Source organism: Aulonocara sp. 'chitande type north' Nkhata Bay, linkage group LG15 (genome assembly GCF_057382095.1).
Source record: "Aulonocara sp. 'chitande type north' Nkhata Bay isolate Kocher_YH1m ecotype deep benthic linkage group LG15, A_spYH_male_GT1.1, whole genome shotgun sequence".
In the NCBI taxonomy this organism is placed as follows: domain Eukaryota; kingdom Metazoa; phylum Chordata; class Actinopteri; order Cichliformes; family Cichlidae; genus Aulonocara; species Aulonocara sp. 'chitande type north' Nkhata Bay.
In genome coordinates, this window is record NC_141358.1 from 34,716,214 (window position 1) to 34,728,090 (window position 11,877).

The window sequence follows — 11,877 nt, forward strand, 5'->3', positions numbered from 1 at the left end:
AGTGATGTTTTGGGGCTGTCGCCGAGCAACACGGACTTTCAACTCCCGCCACAGATTTTCTATGGGGTTGAGGTCTGGAGACTGGCTAGGCCACTCCAGGACTTTCAAATGCTTCTTACGGAGCCACTCCTTTGTTGCCCAGGCGGTGTGTTTTGGATCATTGTCATGTTGGAAGACCCAGCCTCGTTTCATCTTCAAAGTTCTCACTGATGGAAGGAGGTTTTGGCTCAAAATCTCACGATACATGGCCCCATTCATTCTGTCCTTAACACGGATCAGTCGTCCTGTCCCCTTGGCAGAAAAACAGCCCCATAGCATGATGTTTCCACCCCCATGCTTCACAGTAGGTATGGTGTTCTTGGGATGCAACTCAGTATTCTTCTTCCTCCAAACACGACGAGTTGAGTTTATACCAAAAAGTTCTACTTTGGTTTCATCTGACCACATGACATTCTCCCAATCCTCTGCTGTATCATCCATGTGCTCTCTGGCAAACTTCAGACGGGCCTGGACATGCACTGGCTTCAGCAGTGGAACACGTCTGGCACTGCGGGATTTGATTCCCTGCCGTTGTAGTGTGTTACTGATGGTGACCTTTGTTACTTTGGTCCCAGCTCTCTGCAGGTCATTCACCAGGTCCCCCCGTGTGGTTCTGGGATCTTTGCTCACCGTTCTCATGATCATTTTGACCCCACGGGATGAGATCTTGCGTGGAGCCCCAGATCGAGGGAGATTATCAGTGGTCTTGTATGTCTTCCATTTTCTGATGATTGCTCCCACAGTTGATTTTTTCACACCAAGCTGCTTGCCTATTGTAGATTCACTCTTCCCAGTCTGGTGCAGGTCTACAATACTTTTCCTGGTGTCCTTCGAAAGCTCTTTGGTCTTGGCCATGGGGAGTTTGGAGTCTGACTGTTTGAGGCTGTGGACAGGTGTCTTTTATACAGATGATGAGTTCAAACAGGTGCCATTCATACAGGTAACGAGTGGGGGACAGAAAAGCTTCTTACAGAAGACGTTACAGGTCTGTGAGAGCCAGAGATTTTCCATGTTTGAGGTGACCAAATACTTATTTTCCACCCTGATTTATGAATAAATTCTTTACAAATCCTACCATGTGGATTCATGGATTTTTTTTTTTCACATTCTGTCTCTCACAGTTGAAGTGTACCTCTGGTGCAAATTACTGACCTCTGTCATCATTTTAAGTGGGGGAACTTGCACAATCGGTGGCTGACTAAATACTTTTTTGCCCCACTGTATCTTGTTCAGTTCAGTTGTGTAAATCCTCAAAGAGCACTGAACATCCCTGTCCCTTTCACAGCTGGGGTTCCGTTCTGCCAAGACGAGCCATCGGAGTCTAACCACTAAATACATCTGTCTAACTTCTGTTCATCAATAAATCAATTCATTCTTTTAATTACATGTTCTTATTGAACTGATTTTAACAAATCTGCTTTAACCTCTTCCCTGCTCATTTTCCTGTTTATAGGCAAAATCAGCCACTACAACGCAGGCAACAGAAAACAGAGCTATGTTTTTATTTTGTTCCACTTAACTGATTCAAGCTGAGGAACTGTATTAGAATTAAAATTTAGACTGAAATAAAGTTGGTATTCTTATATACTAATGTTATTTATCATGGCATTAATATAGCAAAGGATTCAGTTAGTTTTGCATAAAAATAGGTGGTAAAAATGTTCTTCAAGGAGCTACTTTACTTTCTTACTCTGAGCTACTTTACTTTCTTACTCTGAGCTACTTTACTTTCTTACTCTGAGTACATTTCAGAGCTGATAGTTTTTCATACTTGAGTAAAGAAGTTGAATTAGTACTTCAACTTTTTACTGGAGTATTTTTAACACTAGTATCTGCTTAAGTACAGAATGTATGTACTTTTGGCACCACTTCAGATTTGTTTGTTTATATCTGAAGGTCCAGCTGTCCCTGTTGGGGTGGACGTTCAGGTGGAGAGTTTGGACAGCATATCAGAGGTAGACATGGTAAGTATTTTAAATGCATTAAATGTAAATTTGCATTACACAAAATGTAGCTTAACAAGTATTTGGATAAAGTACCTGTAAGGCTGAATGTTTAATTGACACTGAAGTTTAAGAGACATGCAAAACTGACTGTGTTATCAGACATGTGACCCCATTCATTTAGAATACTGGAATAGTGATTATGGAAACTGCTGGTTCTTGTAGTGCACCCAGCATCTCGTCATCTAAATTTGTGGCACAAACACAAAACAGTGCCAGTGACTTGGACATCAAAATTTCCAGAGCTGGTAGGAGACTGCTGTAGTAATGTCCAGATGTCTGGAGCTATATAAAAAAGTGGTTTCATTACTGCAATGAAGGAAGTGTGAAACACAACAGGTTATGGCAATAATCCCAACAGTCCACTTGGTACCTCAATTAGACACACAGCATAAGTATCATGTGCAGCCGGGGGCAAATTTTCAACCATGCCATAATCTTGCTAAGCAGTTCTTAGTGCCTAAAAATGAAACTAATCACACAACATAACACAAATTTAACACAAACACACAAACTGTCCCGTCTCACCAACTTAACGTGTTACAATGTGGACTTTAAACAGAGGATCATTATCTGTGAGCACCCAAGCTTAACATGACTTGTGTGTCAAGCCTTGGAATTGGGGTAGATTTTATCTGCCAGTGCTTAATAAATTTAGCATTGTCCAAGTCTAATTTATGAGAGACCATGGCTAAAATATGCTACGTGTAGGTAGAACAGGGGTGGCATTTTTACTCTTACATAAACTGCTGATCAGTAAAACATCCTTCAATAACTACTCCTTCATTAGGCTTAAGGTACTGGCTCAAAATGGGTATGTTTTAAATTTTTGTAATTAATTGTAATAAAAATTAATTAGGTGACACTAACACTTTGTGACAACCAACCTTGCTTTGGGGTTGGTTGTCCCCAGAGTTATCAATGAGATATCAGTAAAAATTGTGATTTTTTTTTTTTTTTCTGATATCATCTGAGAGCCCAGCTTTGGCACACACATTGACACATCAAAGCCATTCTTCCTTGGGCCAGCTACTGATATAAGGCTCAACACAAACCAAGCTGTTCTGTTCAGTGGAGGTGGGAGGAGCCAGGCACTCCTGTAACCCAGATAAGGTTGGAAGACAAACTTTGGGCAAACTCAAATTCCTGAAGATATCTCTATTTATTGGGTAGATGCCACTTACCCTGAACGATACTGGATGTTGGTAGGGGGTGCAGCTATTGGGAAGGAAATGGCCACAATCCTTAGAATAACATTTGGCAGCATCCAGGCATCACGGGCAGAGTTGACATACTTTTTAAAAGATCCATATTTTGACCTGTCCATGGGATTGAGTTTACGTGAGCAATCTGGAGGGAATAAAGGATATGATGCCCCCTCCCCCCCTCCCCACCTTCTGCTTCGTTCCACAAGTTATTCAATTCAAATCTGTATTTCAACATGATCTGCTCCTGGTTGTCAAAGAACATGCCAGAATTCTCCCTGTTGAAACTTGTAGTGCGTGCCAAGCTTGTGGTCTGTGGTGATCAAATGGCAAGAGTAGGGCAGTGTTTGAGGAAGCGACTAAACCTGTCGGGCAGTCAGGAATGTTACAGTTGCACTGAAACGTCTCCTGTACTCGTCTGTGGTGTTCCCCGGTCATAGACCCACAAGATTTATCAAAGAGGGATGCCACAAAATTGCAGGTATCAGGATGAACGAAACTTAATTCATGATGTGGTGATATTTGAACTACTACTTAAATTTTACATTTATTCTCACGGTTCCCAGGCGTGATTGGCTGTACAGATGGCACTCACATTCCAATCATTGCTCCTTCAGTAAATGAAGGAGACTATGTGAACAGGAAGTCTTTCCACAGCATTAATGTGCAGGTACATAGTTCCCTGTAGCATTTCAAACTAACAAATTATTTCATTATAGTAATGGATGCTAATTTGTGTTCTCTGCACTGTGAAGATCATATGTGATGCTGCCAACATTATCACAAATGTGGAAGCCAAGTGGCCAGGCTCTGTGAGTGGTGGTGGTGGAGGACCCCCACCTGTTTTTCGGGCCTCCGCTTTTTTTCTAGTGGCCATAACGGGTCACATTTGAGCTTACAGAGTAAGCAAATATGTACTTGTAATGTGCTCAGATAATTTCAATAAGTGCTTACAGAGGGGAAATTAATGTAGCCTCTAACTGCAATTGATTTACATCGGACAAACAGACCAAGCACTATGGCTCATAATACAATTACACCTTACCTGTTTGGACTATATTTTTATATTTCATTTTTACTTGCTGCCAGGAACGTTGGGGGCCTGTTGGGTTGCACCTGCGCTCAAATCACATCACAAAATAAAATATAATAAAATAACGTGTTAAATGGGTGGAAATCCCTAGATCAATGTTTAAATTAACACTCATGCATTGACTCTGTCGGCTATGTTTTGCCATGCATGCTCCCTTTCTTTTGCAGCTGAGGCTGTGTTACTTTTTTTCTGCAAAATTTGCATGTTATCAGCATATGCTGCCATCAGAATTTCGGCCTCAAGCGCTGTAAAATACATTGACCGCGCCTTCTTTCCCTCCGTCTCCATGGTGACTCGCTTAATCTGTGCTCCACTGATCAGGGCTTTATGTATCCTCGTGCGCGCGCTTAACTTGGGGTTAAAGCAACTCCGCGTTGACTGAACTAATTGTTATCAGCCTTTCTGAAACCGAATATTCCGAGTTGGACAGTTCGGGGTTACTCAACCCTGAGTATCGTTTTTCACTCTGAGTTTTCTAAACCGGCTTCCTGAAATAGGGCCCAGGGCTTTGAGATTGTGACTTTCTGTGCCACTGCAATGTTGTATACACACTTATGGACTTTTTGTTGGTGCAAAGTCATATTAAATATCAGAGGCCTTAATGATGGAGCTTTCCAGTAGTTTTTCTTGATTAGTGCCGACAAACTGACAATTGTTTATGTGCCAACTTGCACATATGAAATAGTTTAATTCACTTCTTCTCGGTAGATGTTTTTTGGTAGTAACAGGTCAGTGTTCTGTAGTTCAATTCAATATTATTTATATAGCACCAAACTGATCCTAACCATGGCTTTACCTTATTATTAAGTGTCTAATACTGCCAAAGCTCTTAATAACAAAAACCAAAAACACACACAACAACACGTGAAATTACTCTGAATACCTCCTCAACTCGGTCTATTTTTGTTTTACAAAATGATCGCTGTAAAATGGACAGCTCGTAATGGTTAAATATGTGATATCAACAAAGTTTCACAGTGCCTTCTAGTGTGGCAGTAATAAACAACGTGCCAACCAGCCCAAATCTGTCCTACACACTGAAAACAGTCTGAAGTACACAAGGCAAAAACTGTTTGTCAGGATTAATTTCAGCTGTATCTTTGGAGGTGTGTGACTTTAAACTGCTGTGCAGAAAGTATTGTTGGTATTTGCAAAGAGAACATGGACAACTGTGTGTAAGAAATGGAAACTGGATTTTTTTTAAACTGACCATATTGCACAAGCATTTCTGTAAATTAGTTACTCAACTGCTAATTGTGCCAGTTTTCAATGCTAAAAAGGCACGTCTTAATTTTTGAGCTTGATATTGCAGCAGTTACTGCTGTGTGGAAGAGGCATTGCAAAGGTTTAAGAGTGCATGCTTAGAAGAGTTAGACATCTCTCCAATTTATTTGGAATGTCAGATGAAGATGTTATAAAAGAAAATGGATTACCAAACTTCCTGATTTTAAATTTTCTCATTTAACTTAGAGATGACCTCCAACCAAAACAATACCAGCAGCAGTAAAACTTGTCCTGGTGGTAAATTTCATTGTTTGTGACCTTATGCTAAATAATGCGGCTCTTGGCATGTCATTTTGAACTAAAACTGACCGCGCTTGTGTGTCACTTCACAATTTTAACAAACGGAGTCATTTTAGTCTCTGGGCCAGGGACAAGTTACTGCCCCAAGTGGAGTTTAAGTATCTCAGAGTCTTATTCATGAGTCAGGGAAGAAGGAAGTGGGAGAATAACAGATGGATTGGGACTATGGCTACTGTGATGCAGATGCTGCATTGGTCCGCTGTGATAAAGAGCATAATAACAAAGATTTACCAGTCAGTCTGCACTCTGATCCCTCAGCTGTGATCATACCTGGGTACTACCTGGGTGAGGTGTTTTGGGCATGTCCTACTAGAATAAGGGCACGGGACAGACCCAGGACATGCTGAAGGAATTCAATTTCTCAGCTAGCCTGGGAATGCCTCTGTGAGCGGGAGATGAGCGGGAGGAGGTGACTGGGGAGAGGGAGGTCTGGGTGTCCTTGCAACCCAGCCTGGATGAGTGGAAGAACATGAATGGATGGATGTAGTCACTGTCTGTCGTGTTTCATGTATATCACTGAACCCACTGTTAGACAACATAATATACTGTATATTTCTGGCCAGAGTTTACTTTTCATTGCTTAATGCAAGCCATTCAGTGTGCTTTAATGACAGCCATAAAGACAGAAAACATGCTCTGTAATACTCCAGCAGTTGCTGTCTAACACTCACTGTTATTAGGTAGCATTAGACACTAAATTATACCAGACTGTAGCAACAAAAACCCTCAGCACAGTATTCAGTGACATGAGAAAATGTGCTATTTTGTTTCTGTTAAATCCAATTTTTAATAAATAAAAGACAGAAAATTCAATTTATTCTTACAAAGCAGTTTTGCTTTTGACAGAGATATATAAAAAAAAACCATGAAGCAAAATTTTACATGACCCAGTATACCAGTATATGGGTTATTAAAACCATGAACTTGAAATATGCAAGAATACATACTTTAGATCTTTAAAGGTGGAATCATCTCTGATTAGTAGACATAAGTTATTAATCATGTGAAAGTCTCAGACATGCCCTTAAACTGGTCTTATGCAACATCAAAGGTACTTGTTCACTTGGTGCCAAGAGTACATGTTGCTACAGTCATTAGTCATTATAAATCCGTTGTTATATAATTGTAATACTATGAGAACAGGACAAAAGATTATCTGTGGTGTGGAGGGGGCATGCACGGGCGTAACCATTCCTGCCTGCAGAGCAACGTAGAGGATGAAGGAGGAAAAAAACGAGGGTATTCTAGGACCAAATGAAGCCTGTGGACTGTACTTGGTTAACATATGTTCAGCATTTTGGCTTACTGTACATTTATCTGTAAACAACTTCAATAATCCAGCAGCCACTGGCTGCAGTGATGTAATCCCAGGAAAAATTAAATAAATTAGGGATAGCAAGACCCTTTCATTCCGATGCTGTCTTCTTTCTCCCATTATCTCAGGACTTCACCATGACTCTGTACCTGAGGCACTACTGGAAAGATGAAAGGCTGGCATTCCCAAGCACTACAAACAAAAGCATGACCTTTGATGGTCGCCTGGTGAAGAAAATATGGGTACCTGATGTGTTCTTTGTCCATTCCAAGAGGTCCTTCATCCACGACACCACTACTGACAACATCATGTTAAGGGTCTTCCCAGATGGTCATGTTCTATACAGTCTGAGGTGAAGACAGGAAACAAATGCCTTGCAAGAAAGGGCCCCCTGTCTAGAGTTACTAAGGTTTATATTCTGCTTTAATTCCACAGAGTAACAGTTACTGCAGCTTGCAACATGGATTTTAGTCGTTTCCCTCTGGACTCACAGACATGTACACTGGAGCTGGAGAGTTGTAAGTATTCTTAGACCATGAGACTCCTTCTTGTGCTGCTATGCAGTGGGGGAGATAATAATTTTATCTGCTAAATCTCTAAGTTCACTCACAAAGAAATTAACAGTTTGAGAATGTCAACCAAAAATCCAAACCAAAAGTGGAGACTGGCTAGGCACCTCCATGATGTTAATTTGCTTCTTCTTTAGCCACTCCTTTGTTGCCTTGTGGTGTGGTTTAGGTGACTGTCATGCTAGAAGGACGGTGTCATCCAAGATTTGCGGTGTCAATGCAGTGAAGTCGTCATCTACCTTAGCAGAAAAAAGTCACGCAACATGATGTTTCCACATCTGTGTTTAACTGTGGGGAGGAGACTTTGGGTCATTCCCAGCATTTCTCTTTGCAAACACGGTTGATACCAAAGAACTCGATTTTGGTTTTATCTGACCACAGCGCTTTCTCCCCCGCCTTCTCTGAATCGTTTAGATGTTCATGGCCAAATTAAGGTGGGTCTACACAGATGCCTTCTTGAGCGGGGGACCTTTTAGGTGCTGTAAAATTTCAGTCCATTACAGTGTAGTGTATTATACTAATGGTATTCTTGCTGACTGTGATCCCAACTGCCTTCAGATCGTTAACAGACTCCTCCCGTGTAGTTTTAGGCCGATTCACCACCTTTGTCATAATCGTCTTCACCCCATAAAGTAAAATCTTGCATTGAGCTCCACTCTTCCATTTTCAAATAATTGCATCAACAAGTGTCACCTTTGCACCGAGTTTCTTGCTGATGGTCTTGTAGCCCTCTATAACATCATGCAGAGCTACAGCCTTGTTCTTCATATCCTTTGACAGCTCTTTGGTCTTGCCAGCTTTTTGGTTGATATTCTGTCTTTCTTCATTAAAAAGACACCATAAAAATTAGAGACTGTTTATTTTTGTGTAAATGAGCAAACCTACAACAAAAAGGGGCTTTGGTTACTAAATTATGAATTGATTATTAGTATTAGTATTAGTTTAGTTCTTATTTGAAACTCAGCCATCAGCAGAATACAAGCTTTTATTGAATTTATGAATTTGCTCTGTTTGCTTATCCAGGTCCAGCTATGTTCATTCAGATGACTGCTGTTTCCATTCCTACTTTCTGTCCTGCAGATGCTTACACAGATGAGGACCTGATGCTTTATTGGAAAAGTGGCGATGAGTCCCTGAGCACAGATGACAGGATTTCTCTGTCTCAGTTCCTGATTCAGAAGTTTCACACTACCTCCAGGCTGGCTTTCTACAGCAGCACAGGTTGAGAAGGAAAACAAACCCAGATTTCACTTACACATACATATTTTGTGTAATATTAGATTGGTCACTATTACAACTGCTCCACAAAAACCAAAGATTTAGGGGAAATAATCTGAAGTTGTTGTAAACTACCATATATGAAAGTCCCGTTTTAGCATCAACATTATGATTATCTGGGAGAGATTCTAGAGTTAATTTCATGTTTAATCAGTAAACTAAGCCAAACTAAGTTGGGAGAGGTTTACATATTTCCTCTGATGTCTGCTGATGGCTCAGCCAGATCCAGCTATTACAGTCAGAAGTCATCCTGCTGACTGAGCTGAACCTCAGTGGGGCAAGTAAAAAAAAAAAATCCCAAAACATGTTCATAGAGTGGAGGGAAAAAACTCTTTGATTCCTTGCTAAATTTGTCAGTTTGAAGACTTACAAAGAAATTAAAAAATATCTTATTTTTATGGTAGTTTCATTTAATGAAGAGCCAGAATATCAACAGAAAGATAAATAAACAGTGCAACACAATGCAAACATAACAAAGTTATAAATTAATTCGGATGTCTCTGAGTAAAATACATAGGTAAGTAATAAGTAGATTTCTGGTTCCCACAGGTAGGCTGTGTGCCCATGTGGCAAACAGATTAGAGTGGCTATCCATCAGTACATTAGTACAAGTGCATTTGCCTTGTCAAACCTAAAAATAGAAATTTATATGTTAAAACTTACCAAAGTAGAGCAATTTTCATCTCAGACAGTTCTGTCAAAAAGTCCTAGTCTATCAATTGATATGTACATCTGGCCCTTACATTACTGCCATCTTGTGGCCACAGTCAGATATTGCAGCTGGAAGCTGTGCATATTTCATCTCGTAGCAAAGTGTGTGTCTCTTAGGGCATGTAAATGGTAAATGGTAAATGGCCTGTATTTATATAGCGCTTTACTAGTCCCTAAGGACCCCAAAGCGCTTTACATATCCAGTCATCCACCCATTCACACACACTGGTGATGGCAAGCTACATTGTAGCCACAGCCACCCTGGGGCGCACTGACAGAGGCGAGGCTGCCGGACACTGGCGCCACCGGGCCCTCTGACCACCACCAGTAGGCAACGGGTGAAGTGTCTTGCCCAAGGACACAACGACCGAGACTGTCCAAGCCGGGGCTCGAACCGACAACCTTCCGATTACAAGGCGAACTCCCAACTCTTGAGCCACGATCGCCCACATCTCCCAGTAACAATGACTGGAGCTGGCTAGGCTGAGAGGCCAGCAGCTTTATTCTGGTGGTTTGGACATGTGCATTGTGGATAAATCTCTGGTCCTTGAGAGAGGAGCACGCGAGGCTCAGCTTTTAGTTCAATTAAGTTTTATTTCTATAGTCCAAAATCCCAACAACAGTTGCCTCAAGGAACTTAAGACTTTTGCTGCTCTTAGATCAATTTCAATGTGTTATGGAAACTCAGCTAGCATTAGCAAGTAAATAAGATTCAGTGATTTAGCAGCAGAACAGATAAGTTTGCAGTTGCTAACCACCTTCATTCAATTCAATTCAATTTCATTTATACAGCACCAAATCACAATAACAGTCGCCTCAAGGCGCTTTGCATTGTAAGGTAGACCCTTCAATAATACATATAGAGAAAAACCCAACAATCATATGACCCCCTATGAGCAAGCACTTTGGTGACAGTGGGAAGGAAAAGCTCCCTTTTAACAGGAAGAAACCTCCAGCAGAACCAGGCTCAGGGAGGGGCGGGGCCATCTGCTGCCACTAGTTCTTTCTTAAAAGTAGAGATAGTGTCTGTCTCCTGAATCCAAACTGGAAGCTGGTTCCATAGAAGAGGAGCCTGAAAACTGAAGGCTCTGAGTTCCATTCTACTTCTAAATAACCAACATGCCTAACATGTATGATGCAGAGAAGATGGACTGTGATAAAGTTGCTAATAATCATCTCTGCTTGCCTTTCTGTAAACGCCACCACACAACACTGCAATCAATCAATTAATTACAGAAACTCCTCTTTTCAACTTATGTTTATAAAGCACATGAGAAGAAGCAATTTCTTCCATTCCAACCTAAGGAAAGAGCAAATAGCTTTCAAGAGCTTTTAATTGTTAATTGATTGTTAATTTCCTCATGTTCTGTCATTTTACCTTGTTTTTTTCTGTTTTACCTCTAACACATAAAGCGAAAAGTATATTGTGTTTTACTTATTCCTCACTTATTCTATCTCCAGGTTGGTACAACCGTCTGTACATCAACTTCACGCTGCGGCGTCACATCTTCTTTTTTCTACTGCAGACCTACTTCCCTGCTACCCTAATGGTGATGCTGTCCTGGGTGTCCTTCTGGATTGACCGCAGGGCTGTCCCTGCCAGAGTCTCATTAGGTAAGAGGATCTGCATCATTGTAACTGTTGCCTGCTAAAACTGAATGTTTCCTAAGGACATCAGATGTGAAAATGTGAAAATGGAAATCAGTTAGCTCTTTTTGGCCATTAAAATGACCTTCTGTTGTAGTTCATTGACTGCTGCGCTAACAAGACCTTGTATGCTCTTCAGGTATAACTACGGTGCTCACCATGTCCACCATCATTACTGGAGTGAATGCTTCCATGCCCAGGGTCTCCTACATCAAAGCTGTGGACATTTACCTCTGGGTCAGTTTTGTCTTCGTCTTCCTGTCTGTGCTAGAATACGCTGCCGTAAACTACCTGACAACTTTGAGGGATGGGAAAGACCGCAAACTCAGAGAAAAGGTTAAGGAACAGGTACAGGCACCTTTTTCAAAACTCACACATCTCAAACAGTGATCAAACCTTTTTAATTATGATTCCTTTTGTCTATTTCACCTAG

The 11,877-nt window shown here is 41.0% G+C and overlaps 1 protein-coding gene across 1 annotated transcript in view; it reads left to right on the forward strand.

Annotated features, from left to right (window-relative positions):
* The window catches only part of LOC147313488 (gamma-aminobutyric acid receptor subunit rho-2-like), a 32,724-nt gene that overhangs the window by 13,331 nt on the left and 7,516 nt on the right, over positions 1–11,877 (forward strand). Inside the window, exons 4-9 of the mRNA XM_086263071.1 lie at positions 1,936–2,003; positions 7,368–7,591; positions 7,675–7,757; positions 8,889–9,029; positions 11,259–11,411; positions 11,584–11,792. Coding sequence (XP_086119197.1) covers positions 1,936–2,003; positions 7,368–7,591; positions 7,675–7,757; positions 8,889–9,029; positions 11,259–11,411; positions 11,584–11,792 — 878 coding nt within the window. The remainder of the gene's footprint in view (positions 1–1,935; positions 2,004–7,367; positions 7,592–7,674; positions 7,758–8,888; positions 9,030–11,258; positions 11,412–11,583; positions 11,793–11,877) is intronic.